General features: G+C 37.2%; 1 protein-coding gene and 1 long non-coding RNA gene across 9 annotated transcripts in view; one reads left to right on the top strand and one right to left on the bottom strand.

The window, feature by feature from the left end:
• Window positions 1-17,500, bottom strand: part of LOC135208475 (equilibrative nucleoside transporter 1-like) — a 75,015-nt gene that overhangs the window by 12,355 nt on the left and 45,160 nt on the right. The window contains exons 1-3 of one of the 8 annotated variants that reach the window (XM_064240706.1): window positions 13,115-13,259; window positions 3,647-3,728; window positions 1,475-1,635 (exon numbers count right to left, since the gene is read on the bottom strand). In XM_064240706.1, coding sequence (XP_064096776.1) covers window positions 1,475-1,539 — 65 coding nt within the window. In that variant the 5' untranslated portion in view covers window positions 1,540-1,635; window positions 3,647-3,728; window positions 13,115-13,259. Of the gene's footprint in view, window positions 1-1,474; window positions 1,636-3,646; window positions 3,729-8,330; window positions 8,482-12,302; window positions 12,448-13,107; window positions 13,260-17,500 lie in introns of those variants that run through there. The other 7 variants (XM_064240704.1, XM_064240707.1, XM_064240710.1 and 4 more) reach the window with 7 other exon arrangements.
• The window catches only part of LOC135208477 (uncharacterized), a 57,266-nt gene continuing 53,045 nt past the window's right edge, over window positions 13,280-17,500 (top strand). Inside the window, exon 1 of the long non-coding RNA XR_010313176.1 lies at window positions 13,280-13,407. This is a non-coding gene — a long non-coding RNA (uncharacterized LOC135208477). The remainder of the gene's footprint in view (window positions 13,408-17,500) is intronic.

Genomic DNA, 17,500 nt, shown 5'->3' with positions numbered 1-17,500 from the left:
TTAGTAACAAAACTGTTCTAAATTGACCCTTTCCTATTCTATGAAGACGGGTGGCCAACAAAAAGCAGATAAGCAATACCTGAAGGAAAGTGGTGTATGCATGAAAATTTGCAAGATGAATGAACTCTATAGTTAAATATTTCCCTAAGGACTATAATAACACATCAGCAATACCTATTTTGTATTCATTAAACACAACAAATAATTTATCAAACCTTTCAGTTTCTCATATATTTAACCTTTTGATAGATAAATGCATTTGAGGAGTTTCAAAGACGTTTATATTCTCCCTCACCATACTGACAAAAGGTAAATCTTGCCTGTTGCAAGATTTCTGGCTTTGTTAGTAACACTTTTCCTATAAGGAGATGGAAATAATAAATATTACTCCCTTCGGACTTTAATGGAAGCGCCCATGCTCAACAACAGAAGCATTTTAATTAATCACATGAATCAGTATAATAAATAATTGCTGCATATATTGAGATACTCTTTGAAAAGAATATTTCTTTTATTGATTAATGCTATACAATGAGCAAGAACTAACTAATTAATTTGGTGATGCTGAATTATCTAACTTTCGAGAAACACGTGATCAGTGAAACTGACCTTGGCCAGAGCAGGATTAATAAACTCTATAAATCCTGAGCCAGAGAAAGTCGTCACACCAAGAAAACAATTCAATTTTCTCCAGCCTGTTCAATTCTGGCAATATACATCATATAAACCACTCACTTATTTCTTTATACATTTTGTTGTATTCATGTCCAAACAGAATCGTGAAAAGGCTTCTGGGGCTTCTCGTGTTAAGAAGCTTTATAAGATAGGCTTCCACTTGGGTGGGGTATCAAAGGAGCTGAAGCAGGGTCAACTGGTCCCCTAACCTGTCATAACCTTTTCGTACCTTTTCTTCGTTTGTCCACATTACTCACACTTTCACCTTTCCTTACGCCAAGTTTACTATAAAAATTGCTTGCAAGAATTTCATCTTGACCTCCTCTTCAACATTTTTTTATTACCATTCGAAAACACGCACACACACAATAAATACTGTATATATATATATATATATATATATATATACTATATATATATATATATCATATATAGCTTATGTGTCCGTGAACGCGTGTATAGTGTGTATATATTATATATGATATATATATATATATATATATTATATATATTATATATATAATATATATAATATATATATATATATATATATATAATAATATATATACATTAATATATTATAATATATATATACTATATATATATATATATATATATATACATATATAAGAAGAAGTAGGATTTTACATTCATTAATTACGAGTTCTACACGCAATCTTCTACGTGTTAAGCATAATCATTTGCCTCTCAACTACCATTAGACTTAACTATGCCTATCAGCACCTCAACTCTTACTTTTGAGCAATATCAAATCGGAGCTGGTGCAATCAAACCATACCTGTTAACAATGGCAGAGGAGACAACAAGGAAGACTGTGCAGAAGACGTTGGAGATGATGACCATTGTTGACGTGAATGTTATTTGGAGGGTCGTGTAGTTGGCCTTACCAACGTTCCAGTCGTCTCCCAAACTGACGTTGCGGAGTTTGTATTGCCAGTACTGAGGATATGGAAATGGCAACACCAAAGTTAATACTGCTAATACTAAGACAGGTAATAGAAGAAACACGTTCAAGAAGCAAGAGAACATTTTAGAAATGCATCCGCTAGTATTATCATTAATTATTCATAACTACACGTATTATTCTCGTAGTAACTCCGTATTCAGTGCAAAAGATTTTTTTTTTCATTATATATTAAACTGAGATGGACTCTATCTGGGTCAGTGGATTTTCATCGTCCAACAGGTTACCCTTGATTACTTTAACATTAAAAAATAAATGTGAAAGTGACCAAGAAATTGGGTTGATTTTTTCCCCCAAAGACTTGAAATCTGTAAAAAGTTTACAAGTATGGAGTCATCTGAATTCTTTCAGCAATTCTAAAAGATTCCGTTTTTATTAATATCAATGTGTCCTGCGTATTAATCTTTGTATCTCTTTTAGGGCGCAAGAGAAAAAGAGAGAAAACTAATATGATATATTCCAAATTAAAAAAAAAATTCTTTTTCCCTTTTGAATTATAATGAAATAATTACCAACTATATACATATTTACTACTCAATCTTCTCTTTTTTTTTTTTTTAAAGAAGACACACCGAAGGCAGGTAAATTCTACCCATTCTGTCGAAATTTCAATATTTGCTACTAAAGTATTCATAACTTATCTAACGGCCAATCTGAAAGAGATTGACAAAAAAATCATTTTTACACGAAAATTAAAAGGAACCCTTCCAGTTATATATGGATATTTCAAGAGGATTTGATCTAAATTTTAATATTTATGTTCATTTCATAAAATAAAAGTGCTCTGAACCTTTAACATAACTCATTTTTATACATTTTCAAGGTCATTCGGTTTTTCATGATAAAGTCGAAATTACTTAAGGTACTGAAAGTTTCTTGGTGTTCTTAGAAATTGTAGAAAAAATGTGACCTTTTCCGTACACTTTCAACAATGTTATCAAATTATGTTTAACAAAATATATCTCCTGTTACTTTTTCAAAGACATAAGAACCACACAACTGCAATGGCTAAGTACAATAAAAAAAGCCTATTCCTTGAATTCTGTACTGTCTTCAAAAGCCTCTTCCAATCTGGTTTCGTTAACATTTGCACTTTTTTCATTCACACCTTTATTTGTTACTCTTGCTTCTTACAAATAACAATTCATATCCTCACGATATTTGTACTACTATCTTTCTGAATCTTGTCTTCCCGTTAAACTACCTTCTGGTTTCATCTTTATTTCAATTACACAATAGTTCATATAAATCTCAGACTATTTCCTTTCTTGCCCTTGCATGTGTTGGCTTACCCCTCCATTAAATTCTTGTTCTAGAGATCTTTCTCTTCCAAAATATATTTGCATGACACAATATGTATCCCATTGCAAGAAAAATTTCCAGACTTCCCATTTCATTCATTTCAGCACTACAAACAACGTCTCTCTCAGCACCAGCGACCTTAATACTGAAATAAGTTAGTTAATGAAGAATATGCCCTCAAAAATGCTTCTGATAGTCCCATGTCAAGTTTCTTTCAAATACGAGTAAAGTTTTCTAGGTACAAACTTATGACAAGAGACTCCCAATTACGAGTTGTCTAGCATTTGCCTTCGATATATTGAAACAGGAAGGAAATAACACAAAGGATTTCATAATTTTCGGTTGCCCGCACTCGGGACACTTTTAGTGGAGGTGGCTGGCCACTAAGTGGTCAGTCACCTAATGGCCAGCTTGTACAGTGGTGTGGCCAAGAAACAGACCTGGTAGCTACTTCATACCCACTCTTTTAGTGTCGTCCACTGCTAGTGGTTCGTCTGAAGTCTTCCATACAATCCACTGCTACTGGTTCGTCTGAAGTCTTCCATACAAACACATGTGCACCATTTTTTTTACGTTAGCGGCCGGCCACTTTCCACTAAAAGTGCCCCGTGTGCAGGCGGCCTTACAGCAAGAAGTCACACACACACACACATCCACTCACACAAACAAAATAAAACGACTTACCCCATCGGCTGTAATAAAAAAATTCCATGGCAGAAGGCTAGCAAGTCCAATGGCATAAAAGACAACCAAGACAGGAAATGGTCTGTAACAATAATAATTCTAATGTAACTTCTGCAATGAAAACAGTAATGATAATGACAATAATGCTTACATCAACGACAAATGACGTTGTTAATCAGAACAGTGACAATCCGTAGATCACAAACGTGCCTGTACTAACAAATAGACACTGTCATGTTATTCTTTATGTAGATCTGCGAATCACAATGTAGAGCAACTAGGGAATATAATCTCCCACCCTAGGGTACGTACCTAACACAAAATCAAGAAAAATAAAATGTTGCCCTTTACCTTAATCTGTGACCTTGAAAAATAGGTAAAGATAAAAAAACATTTAAAGAAAATACTCACTGACCTTGAAGGTACCTCCATATCAATTTTCATCAAAATCAGAGAAAAATTTAACGTTTTAATTCTAAAATGACACAAGACTTGAAAAATACTGAAAAACTTATGAAAACCTGTTATTTGTTTCCAATATATTACTCTTTGTTCATCCATCAAGTCAAATCCCTCGAACTATTTTTAATGAGAATCCATTTTAAATTTAATTGTTTTAAACACGTCCTTTTTTTCATTTGGCCTTTTGCAATTGACTAGTAGCGTTGAAAAGTAAGTCAAATTCACGCAAATTTTGGGAAAATAGCCATGACATGTAAGATAACTATTGCCAAGTGAAGAGGAATTCTCTTCCTTAAATAAAACCACAAATTGGATAACAAATATATTCAAAAAAAGCATATACAGTTCTGCTCCCTCTTCAGTGCGGAGACATTTAACGTTTCCTGAACGTGTCTACACTGAAGCAGGGTTCTTCTCTGGATCCTGCACTGAAGAGAGAGCATGACGCACCGAAACTGTGTTTTTTAATTTGTTCACCGAATTGTACTTTTTGTCAAGTTTCAAACGATCTGTTAGCATCAGTTTTCTTCCTACTTTGGTTTATTATGACTCTTACATATTCTTTCTTTGAAAAGGTCTATCAAAATATTTTTGTGGTTAAGCTCCACTTTTTTCCCTGCTCCTTTACTCTTTTCTTTATAAACACCTGGGAAGAAAATAGCAACTGATGGCCCACCTCAATGGTCTATGCCGAGGCACCTTTTAATCTTAAAACAAAACTTCATAAACAACGTATTATTTGGATGATCTACACTCGGAATGTGTGAAAAAGTGCAAATAAAAACACGCTCTAAAGACATATATTAGTTTAATAAAGATCCATAGCTACAGTTTCGAGCCAGACTATAGCTGGTTCACTTAAGGTAGATTCTTGGATGAGCCCTATGCTGACGAGACGTTTGCTTGGCGGCCGCTGATTGGCTGGTACCGGGAGGTAAGCAGCTCCCAGCCAATCAGCGGCCGCCAAACAAACGTCTCGCAGGTATAGGGCTCGTCTAAGAATCTACCTTATGTGAACCAGCTATAGGCTCCTCTTCAGTATGGCTCGAAACTGTAACTACTCCACTAGGTTAAACGATGCCTTTAGAACGAGGTTTTATTTATAAATAAATAACTTGTTTCACTACCTCACATAATTCTTATAAGACATTTTGTATAATTCCATTATTTCCAAGATTCAAGAATTGGACGTTATTTTTCAATTTACAAATGCTTAGATCTTAAAAATGACAAATAAAATTACCTACTGGATCAGTATTCTACTAGTTTTAATGGAGAAACTCAATAAAAAGGCATTAACCATTGTCATTACTATACCATATATATATATATATATATATATCATCATATATATATATATATATATAGATGAGTATGTGGGTATAAATAAATTCTTCTGTTAAAACAGGATACGTCTCAAGTATGAAAGGCCCAATAAAAACTCTCTGGTTAAAGCTAAGGATTCTGTATATTTCGGTGGACTGACTACTACCCTTATCAAGCTGTAAGTGTGGGAGTCAGTCCACCGAAATATAGACCTTAGCTTTAACCAGTGTTTTTAACGGGCCTTTTATACTTGAGATATATATATATATATATATATATATATATATATATATATATATATATATATATATATATATATATAAATTGAGAAAATGTCTGTTTGCGTGTTTGACTGTATGAATGCTTTACAAATCCACATTTCTTAACCGATTTTGATGAAAGTTTTACCACAGACTCCCCTCCCCACCCAGGAAGGTTTTAGTCAATATCCGAAATTCGAGGGCCGTTTCTAAGGAGGGTCATAACCCTCTTTTTCATACCCCCTCATTTTTACAAATCAACACGAACGCTATGCAAATCCATAGTTCTTGACCGATTTTGATGAGATTTTCAATATAAGCCAATATCAAACCAGTTTCGAAAGGTCATGGTGAAAAAAAGCCAGACCATTGATTGGGTAAAGGGAAGGTGTAGGAAAGGGGTGAAATGTAAAAACTGCCGAAAGCAATAGATATTGGCGTCTAATCCGTAGTTTTCGAGGTCGCTGAGAAGAATAACGAGACTTCCGATGTCCCTTAATTAAGCACAAGTTCAGCCCCAATAGGGAGGGGGGGGGGGGGGGGGGGGGGTTGAGGGGTGCTGAGAAGGGGGCTTGGCGGAATATTCCTCCAAGAAAGGGGTGACATGTTCAAATAACCGAAAATGGCAGGTATTAGTGTCTAATCCATACATAGTTTTTAAGGAGGTTGAAACGAATAGTGACACTCCCGATGCCCTTCAAGTCCTCAAAGTTCAGCCCTGATAAGAAGAGGGTGATAAGGGGTTGGATGAATAGTGACGCTCCTGATGGCCTGTAATTCCAAGTTTAGCCCTGATACGAGGGGGGTGAGAAAGGGGTGGGAAGGGGGAAGATGTAAGAATAACCCAAAACGACAGATAGTAGTCTCTCATCCATAGTTTTCGAGGTCGCTGGGATTAATAGAGACACTCCTGATCAGAGGCATAAAAAAAAAAAAACTAGGGGGGTGGAGGCCAGGGGAAAAAAGGGGAGCGTTGCCTGGGCGCCGACCTTGGGGGGGCGCCAAAATGAGCCTGGGGAACAAATTATGCGGCTCACAGGGAGCTGTAAGAGAAAAAAGTATTTTGTATCACTATCACACACACACACACACACACACACACACACATATATATATATATATATATATATATATATATATATATATTATATATATATGAGAATACAAATACTAGCAACTCTTTATGACATATCCTATATATATATATATTATATATATATATATATAATGTCATAAAGAGTTGCTAGTATTTGTATTCTTCACACACACATACAAACACATTTGTGTGTGTATATATATATATTTGGCGTGATATACTGTGCGAAAATAGAAAATATCAGCATATTGAAATAACTGAAATGAGAGAGAGAGAGAGAGAGAGAGAGAGAGAGAGAGAGAGAGAGAGAGCGAATAATGGTCCTTAAAACAACGTAATGTGGAATTTGAATTTTGAAGGATGGGTGTCGGTTGACCTGCCGAATCAAACTCATTTTCTTTTGGTAGAGTGATTGCAGTCAGGTCGTTCTTTTGGTAACTCTAGTTTCTCCTCTAACTTTTACCGTTCATATACTATAATATATGTACAGTTTTCGAGAGTATGCCAGATAACTGCAGTGTGCTTTTTCTAGGCCTCAGTGCAAAACAAGAGATCACGCGTCTAATGAAATGTACACTAGATAGACTGCATGCCGAAATGAAACAACGTAGCACAAGACTTGAAGATCTGCGTAGACAACAAGTTTGGGTTTCTGCTAGATGTAGAACAAATTCTTAAAAAAGGTAAAAGTTCAGGATTACTAGATGACGAGAGAATGAAGGAAAACTGTTTACATGTAGTGATATGGATGGTAATGAACTTTGTGAGGAAATCTAATTAGATTGCAGAATGCTCTTGGCAAGTAGAACGGATGTTTAGATTCCCACTCCAGAGAAGCTCATCCAATTCATTAAAAAATATGGTGATGAAAATATTTTCCCCAACTTAACAGTAGCAATGTAACTTATGCTCACAGTGGCAATTTCAATTGCAAGCTGTGAACATTCGTTCAGTAAACAGATATTGATTATGGCTTATCTCAGAGCCTCAATGGGACAGGATAGACTTAACGCTCTAGCATTTCTTAGTATTGAGCGTGAAGAGGAAGAACTCATTAACTTTGATGACGTTATTGATAATTTTGCTTCAGCAAAGTCTCGCAGAGTCCAAATATAATTGCCATTAACTTTTACAATGAATGTTGCATTTTAAGAGTTAAATGTAAGCAGTTTCAGAATCTGACAAATTAGTTTTCATATTTTTTATTCAGTTTTAATGAAAGTTCTTTGATTGGTAAGGGCTATTAGCGAATGACCAGTCAAATCATTACTCTAACTAGCAAGTTTGCAAAACTGAAAAGCTTAAGTGCATTTAGAAATTATCTCTAAAATTGTTTTTATCAATGCTAATTTACAGAATTTTTTAGTTCAGACTTCAGGATTAGGTATTGCATTTTTATTTTTTGTTTTACAAATATATCCTTTTTTTCATTTATTATTTTTGTACAGAATTGTGTTGGTAAAATATTTGTATCTCCCTCAATAATGTTAGTAACACTAAACTCCATTATTATACCTTCTGGTAAACTCAATATGTATACCTTCTGGCCGTAAATAATGATAGCTTGTTCTTCATGTTGTCAATTGAACCATTGTGGTGCAGATCCAGAATCCTTAAGATTTACTCCATCACAAAGAGCACCATTTTCAGCTCCAGTAACCCTAGTTACGCCTCTGTTCCTAATGCCCTTCAAGTTCAGGTTCAGCCCCTATAGGAATGAGGTGCGAGAAGTGGGGAAATGTAAACTGTCAAAAATGCTGGTCAATGTAACTGAAGCAACCATCTTAACACGAGAGAGAGAGAGAGAGAGAGAGAGAGAGAGAGAGAGAGAGAGAGAGAGAGAGAGAGAGAGAGAGAGAGAGAGTGCCCTCAACAAAGCTAGAAATTTTTTTTAAAGAGCAAATGTAGAGAGCACATGGAATAAAGAAAACAAGAAAATGGTTGCCATCCCTTTTATGCCTAAAATGAAACAAACCACTTCAAAAATGAAAGAAAGTAAATATAAATTTGTATACACCTTTGATAATACCGTAAAAAACAAAGTATGTAAAAATAAATTGGAAGGAGAAGACAGTAATACAGAAGATGTAGCGGGGGTATACATAATCAATTGCAAAAATTGTGGAGACAGATATGTGGGGGAATCAGGAAGGGGAATAAGGACTAGAATCCAAGAACATAGAAGGGCAGTACAACTTAACTCTCAGGGGAGTGCTATAGCTAGGCATTGTTGGGAAAATGACCATAGGATGAATTAAAAAAAAAAAAACAGTAGGCTTATATACAAAAGCAACAAAATTAGTCACAGGAGGGTAGTAGAAGGTGCACTCATCAGAGAGATAGAAGGAAACAAAGGTTTTACCTCAGAAGATCCCGTACGCCGAGCTTTGATATTAAAAGAAGCTAAGATTGACCCTGCTGACCTGGAGATTAGGTTTCCTGCCCAACAGACTTTTGGTGACCACACCCTTACCTCAAGGATTAATCCCAGCGACCATCAGCTCAGGATATCAGAGCGACAAGAGGGGATTGGCAACTCTCCAGGAAACCAGAACAGCCATCACATAAATGACAGCTCAACGAGAAGTAGTTCCAGAAGACTGCTGGGCCTAGACCCAGGCTAACATCCCAAACATCTCTTGAAAATGGGCCACAGATAGGGCCTGAAAGTACTCGAGTGTGTAGTAAAACTAAATGAAAATACTTAAAAGTAAACAAGTTACAAAGTGATTTTGTGGGGTTTTTTTTTCAATCTTCAGAAGAAAACTGAAAGAAGTTTTTGATTGTTGTATATATTTATCGATCCAGTCGATTGTTTGCTGCCAGTTGACTGATTTATTTATGCATTAATCCACTCATCTCTCTCACTCTTTTTGAAAGTTACTTCAGTTTAAACATATCTTGTACGATTATTTTTATCTATCTATCTAATAATAGTTTACAATGGTGTATATATCTAACGATTCGCTAGGTTGTTACCTGACAGTTGGCTGAATTTATATTTATGCACTATTCCGCTCATTCTCTCTCTCTCTCTCTGTGGTAGTGGTACGTACTGTAAACTGTTATTAGAGTGAGAGATATCTGAATGTACGGTGGAGCAGTAAAACGATGAGCACTATGATTTATGGTAAAGCGACTGTTATATGTGCATCGGTATAATCAAAGGTTTAACTCTAATGAATGTCCGGTAGAAAGGCTCAATTTTTATTTGTAACACAGAGTAACTATAACCAGTTACCTATTCAAACCAATCTGAAGGCAATTGGCGGCTTTTTCATGGCTTAAAAAGTTGAAAAGTTGCGTGACAAACGAATTTCTGCAACCGTGCCGACAGATACGTTCCGTGGCGGCCATATCTTCTTCACCTTCGTAATACAAGTACTATATTGCTGATACCCTGAGTCTGCATGATTACGAAGAAGGTAACCAACCACATGTATAACAGTCGCTTTACCATAAATCATAGTGTCTATCGTTTTACTACTCCATCATACATTCAGATATCTCTCACTCTAATAACCATTTACAGTAGGTACCACTACCAGAGAGAGAGAGAGAGATGAGCGGATCAGTGCATAAATAATTCAGCCAACTGTCAGGTAACAACCTAGTGAATCGTTAGATATATATGTCAATGTAAACTATAATTAGATATAGATAAAAATAATCGTACAAGATACGTTTAAATTGATGTAACTTTCAAGGGGAGAGAGAGAGAGAGAGAGAGAGAGAGAGAGAGAGAGAGAGAGAGAGAGAGAGAGATGAGCGGATCAATGCATAAGTAAGTCAGTCAATTGGCAGCTAACAACAGACTGGATCGTTAGCTATATACAACAATGTATATGATTAGATAGATAGATAGATAGAAAAATCATACAAAATAAGTTTAAACTGAAGCAACTTTCAGAGAGAAGGAAAGGTGAGGGAAGGAACAAGAGCGGGGGTGGCGGTGGGGGTCGGGGCAGAGCCGTATATATCTCTGGGTCGGGGGAGAGGGTAGCGGAGCTTTTCACTGTTGTGTTCGTATCCATTTCTGGCTAATGGAGTTTTTGCCTCTTGGTAGAGGGACAAGTGTCTCTATTCTTTATAATTAGTGATTCACGATACCCTTATAAATTACGGCACTGGGTGTAATACTCTGTAGCAAAATCACGTTCTGATAGAGCGTTCGTTACAGAGTTATTGCCAACAAACGTGCTTGCACTGTCTCTGAAACCCATAGTAAATGATAGCTAGTTCCCTGTGACACGCAGTTCCTAACTAAGGCCTATGGCCTCTCCCTTTGCCTATTGGATTCTAACCAATGTAATCCCTCCCCGCAAAACCCCTGAGTTTAAAGCCCAGAGCACACAACACTCCACGTCCTCTCACTACCCATCATCCAACTGCTAATTATCGCCGGTGATCTTCCTGAGCAAGGGCAACATTTTCAATTATGGGTCTATAGCCTTTACCTACTTACAGGGTTGCCAGTGCTCACACCCTGATCTTGAAACACTAATCCAAATACTACTTTTTTTTTCATAGGTACCACCTGCAACAGATGGATCTGGTGGTGATCATTAAAAGGTATGAACGCGATTTTTAATCTTTAATATTCGTTATATTACCTAAGAATTGTATGATTTTAATTTACTGAAGACTTCACATCCCTTAAACTCAGTAAACTTAGTTACTGTCTGCTTTTTCCCTGCCTTGCATAGGAAAAAGGGGTTAGCCTTTAATAACCATTAACAACGCTGCAGCGTGAATGTTTCCCATAGTTCAGTTTCAGGGTTATCGTCAGGTCAAAAAATATAATGCAATTGTTTAGGTTCAAATACAGGATTCTAAAGGACTGTAATCATCTGTGATTTATGAATACGCGCAGCATAACTGTTGTAATGCAATTTGTACTGGAAAATAAAATATATATTTCCGCTATTAGCCTCTGAACGATCAATTGAAAGAAATAGGCCATTCACCCGACAAGCAATTAGTGCCACTTGTGGACTACTCCAGCCAACACGACCATCGTCTAGTCTAAGGACTCTAGGCAATGACTTTTCTATAAAGAAAGCCGATAGAGTGACATGGAACCAACTACAGCATGGACGTACACAAAACAACCTGCAGCTAGGAACGCTAAGTTCAGTAGCTTTGGATAAAATTCCATCTCTAACCTTCTGTCTAAAGCTATTTTGCCCGAAAATATGTAGAAGTGGTAATAGCTGATTACTAGGTATAAAGGGAAACGGGACGGATTAATCTAGAAGAAAACCTGGGTCCATGCCAATACCCACTACCCTTCAATTTCCTGTGCGTCACCCAGGAACGTCCATGAAGGAAACTAATGATATTTTTGGATACTTGTACCTGTGCATAGCGCTGAAACCAAGCTCTACGAGTTGGTAGCATATCTGTTAGTAATGTCCTTATGTAAGAGCATTTTCCAGTAGTACTTTACAAAGGACGAACACTTTAACCTTGGCAGGCCGGCGGACAGACAGAAAATTATGTAAAAACTCACCTTATTAGACTTTAGTGTAGCACTAACTCCAAAAAAAACTTACAGACCAACGAGAACTACCTATAAAATAAAACCTAGCTGTCCAAACAACCACAGCCTATCTGCAACAAAGCCTCCATGGAGTCTCTTCCCGACCAGTTCCCTTTAAATAAGTTGTTTCTCCTAACTGTGGCTGCTTCTACGATTCTAATGAATAGTTTCACCCCCGTGGCGTGAGGTCGGCCCCCCAATTTTGACTAGAAACGATCGACAACATTCATATAACGACCAAGTACCCAATTCACTGCTTGGATCAGCAGGGCCACACTGGCCCAGGTGATTCCATTCCCACCTCCCGTTCGAATCTTACAAAAGTCGTCGACATACAACTACCAAGCAGGAGAAAGTGAGATATTCTCAAGAAATTTGCTACCGGGCCCGTCTTGATAATTTATACGTAACATTCGTGCCTATTATTGTTCATGGCGGCTAACTGACAGGTACCTCTAAGGACTGAAGTGATTTCATAAAACTTGGGAAAAGTATAACCCCGTCCAGCATATATTATTTCCTGAAGGCAGTAAGTGGCATCACATAAGATACCAAGTCATCTACCATTCGCTACTGAATATAAAACACGAACTTCTCGGGATGTAAGGAGGTACTACACGGGGGGAGGGGAGGGTGGGCGTCGTCAACAGCAAGGTGAACAAAACATCACATCTCTTCCTGATTATACAACACTTCAATGAATGAAAATGGCGCTGGGATGTTACGCTTCTGGTCATTCCTTTAATTAGCACTGAATGGTGAACAAGAAACTCACACTTTACTTTGATTATCCATTTTCTGCAAAGTGGCAGGTCGAACTTTCTCGTCAACTAGTTCTCATAAGGTATGACGCTGAAGATCACGGCTACAGTGGCACTTTCGTAAGACGGGCCCTCGTTGGAACGACTAGCACGTCTCTTTCAGTTAATCACACATGGCAACTGTTAGTTCTACAGGGCATGTAGTATCATGGCCACGCATGTACTGCCTCACGTGTCGTGCCAAGTAAAACTCGTAGAAAGCTTATCTCTGATTTTGTGTCGACATCTGTTGAAGCAAGCTTCTTCGTAAAAAGGTAAGAAACTTTTCCTTGCTGAAATTAGCAGTTACTCGTTTGTGGTGTCTTAATTTTCGGGTTATTTTTCTTTTTTTGGTTTTACAGACATGAACATAGAAAAAAAGTCATTAGCAAAAGAATAAACACTCACTGTCATGGTTATTAAAGTTTCAGCTACGTATATCAAAACTGTAACATTATCAGGACCACACAACACCGCTGAACTTATCAACATTTTTATAAATTATTTCCGTTAGGGATAGAAAGTTTGTTTACGTTCTCGACAAAGCTCGTGAGAGAGAGAGAGACTTCTACTTTACAAAATTATACCAGTGAATGAGTTGCGTATAAAAACAGTAGGCTACTCTACGTATATAGTAACTTGTGTGCTATGTATGTATAATCCTATACACCTTTCCCTTGTCGGAATAGAAAGAACAAATCCAAAGAAATGTTGAACACATCTATGTAGCTGTTGGAGGGACAAGTCTCTTCACATTTTATATATATATAGATATAATGTTGTATGAAGCCCACCAGAACTTGGAAAAAATTGATTTTTATTTAAGCTCTCAGAGAGTACCTAAATTCTCTCCCTCTTTCAGAAAGAAAAATAAAAGTTACAAAAACTTTACAAAAGTTTTCGTAACTTTTATTTCTCTTTCTGGAGGTGGAAGAACCACACGACACGGAGTGGGTTTTATTGTGAGTGAAGAGCTAGCTGGAAAAATGAGTCATCTAGAATTCAAGTGTGATAGGATTATTAGCATTTCCTTAAAGTTGGGAACGTTTCAAGCCAGCATAATTCAGGAGTACGCACCACAGCAGGGCCGCCCTCAAGAAGAAAAGGAAGAATTCTACAGAAATCTACAAGAAGTAAAAGATTCTGTCCCATATGTAGAGAATACATTAATAATTGGAGATATGAATGGACATATTGGGCAAGACAGGACAGGCATAGAGAGCATATTGGAAGCATTTAGCATTGGAGACAGAAATAGAGGAGAAAACATAATTGATTTTTGTATACTAAACCAAATGGCCATTATGAACTCTTTCTATAATCATAGAGACAGACACAAGTGGACGTGGTACCGATGGAACTCGGCTTTAGGAGCATATACTGAAAAATCAATAATTGATATGGCAATAACAAATAACAAAAATATGGTCAGAGATGTAAAAAGCATCCCCTCTGTGTCATTCGATTCAGATCACAGGCTTCTCTTAATTAAATTAAAGATGACAAAACCCAAACCAATTAAAAGCCAAGTGAGAGAAGAGATTTATTTTAGAGAATATGAGAGAAGAGGAGTGCTTAGTTAGATATCAAAACGAAATAAGTAGAGCTAAACAAATGAAACAGGAGAACAATGACCCAAATGAAAAATGGAGACACTTTAAAATGGCTGTAGTGGGTGCTGCTAATAATACAGTGCAAAAGAAAAGAGTTCGAGGTAGGAGGAAAAAACAAACTGCTTGGTGGACTCCCACACTAAAAGCCGCTGTTGCAAACAAAATGAAACTCTTCAGAAAATGGATGAAAACTTTGAACTTGGAAGATCACAATAACTATAAAGAAGCCTCGAGAAAAACGGAAAGAATAAAAGCTCAAACAAAAAGAGAAACATGGGAAAGACTAGAAGATCTGGGAAATGATCTCCAAGGTACCAGAAAACTCATATATAGCACTGCCAAAAACTATAGAAAGGGAAGCCAACCACACACTTATGTAATCAAAGACCCTATGGATGGGACAATTTTAACAGAACCCCGAGAAATTGAATTAGGATGGAAACATCACTTTGAAACACTACTAAACAACGAAAACAATGACCTTGAAGAGCATGTAGAATTTTATGTGGTTGGGGCTGCAGAACCTGACATAACAACACTGGTGGTAAAAAAAATGCTCTCAAGAGGATGAGAAATGGTAAGGCCCCAGGAGTGGATACAATACCTGCAGAGCTCCTTAAAAGCATGGGGGAGGATGGAGTCATCTGGCTACTAGAGCTAATCGACATACTCTGGAATGGGCAAATGCCACCTGAAGACTGGAGAAGAAATCTAATATGCCCAATCTATAAGAAAGGTGATAATTCAAATTGCAGCAATTTTAGAGGAATATCCCTAATGTCACATGCTTTTAAAGTATATGAAAGAATACTTGAAACTAGATTGAGAGGATATGTTGAACCAAAGCTGGGTGAATGGCAAAACGGTTTCCGACCAGGAAGAGGGACAACTGATATGATTTTCTCCCTCAAGATGATATTTGAGAAGAGCTGGGAATGGTACAGGGACAGATATATAGCTTTCATAGATCTAGAAAAGGCTTTTGATAGAGTACCAAGGATGAAAATATGGGATGCCCTAAAAGACCCTTACTATGGAATCCCTGAGAAACTTTAAGAACAATTTATAACACCTATCAAAACATCAGATCCAGAGTAAAAACAAATCAAGAGAATGAAGACTGGTTTGAAATTAAATCCACTTCTTTTTATATTGTTCCTAGATAAATGTGTGAGGGAACTAGGTGAGGATGAAGCTGCAGATATGACCATCAACCTAATGTATGCAGATGACCATGCAATGATAGCCCCCAGCGCAGAATCTCTTCAAGAAAATGTGAACAACTGGAACGCGATCTTAACAGCCAATGGAATGCGGATCAACAAGAATAAGACAGAGATCATGCACCTATCACGAACACCAAGTAACGTAGATGTAGAATTAGAGGGTCAGACATTGAAACAGTGTAGAATTTCAAATACTTAAGAGTAGAGTTTAGTGACCAAAACGATTCAAAACTGGAAATAACTACCCGAATACAGAAATTCAGTAACAATCTGTATCTGCTCTACCCACTAATAAAAGACAGAAATATACCTCGCAAAGTGAAAATCATAATATACCTCTCTAATTTAAGACCAATATTGACTTATGGCCATGAATCATGGACATTAACATCAAGAACTAGAAGCCAACTTCAAGCAGCTGAATTGAAAGCCTAAGACTCCATGAAAAGGTGTAACAAGACTGGATAGGCTAACCGAATGAAGACATTAGAAGAGAACTGGGAGTGGGGAGGGGCTACTAGATTTTGTGGAGAGAGGACAGCTTAGATGGTTTGGATACACCAAAAGAATGGAGGAGGAGCGATATCCAATAAGGTTTTTGGAATGGACACCGGAAGGAAGGAGACTGGTAGGAAGACCAAAAATGAGATGGCTACAAAACATAGAGAGAGGAGTAGAGAGGAGAGGCTCTAGTTTGCGGGAAGTTGATGAGATGAGGCTCTATGATGATCGCCAAGAATGGAGACAGTTCCTGAAGCAGGACGACTGACAGGCCTGGAGGCCTACCTGGCGTCTGGTGAGAAAGGTGAGAAAGGAGGAGCGAGAATGTACTCTCCAAAAGTTTAAATAAAAGCTTCAATTTTTTTCAAAATTTTAGTGAGCTCCCTACAACATTATTTTATTCACTGATAGTGTTTATAACGTTGCCATATATATATATATATATATATATATATATATAGATATATATATATATATACTATAATGGACGTAATGTCTGTCCTGTCTGTCATTCAATCACGGCCAAACGGCTGGTCAGATGGGCATGAAACTTGGCAGGGTTATGGTGGGGACCCCTAAGATGGTTTGTAATGGGGTTTCATCCAACCTGCCCGCCTCCTTTGTAGGGGGTGGGGGTGAGAAGGGATTCCCTGAAACGGAGCTGTTTTTGGCCGTGAAACTAGGCTGGTTATTCCCGTAGACTTAGTTACTTTACGATTTTTCATACATAATTTCTGTACAACTTCCCCGGAGAAAGTCACGAATATTTCAGCTCGGACACAATAGAAGTTGAAAATTATCATCAATATCCGCAAGATTTTTTGAATAACTTAAATCTATTGGGACTGCCAGTGCACAAAATACCGTTGAAGAAGTACTGCCCGGTAATGTTGCTTCAGAATTTCGATCCTGCCAATAGACATAATAAAAAGGAAACTGACAAGTTCCTACTTTCTACTCTTTTTTGGAAGACACAGGATCATAAGAGCATTTATCAGTAGCCATAACGCACTGACATACAAGTTGTG

Source organism: Macrobrachium nipponense, chromosome 35, assembly GCF_015104395.2.
Source record: "Macrobrachium nipponense isolate FS-2020 chromosome 35, ASM1510439v2, whole genome shotgun sequence".
Lineage (NCBI taxonomy): Eukaryota > Metazoa > Arthropoda > Malacostraca > Decapoda > Palaemonidae > Macrobrachium > Macrobrachium nipponense.
This window is presented reverse-complemented; position numbering and strand designations above follow the sequence as displayed.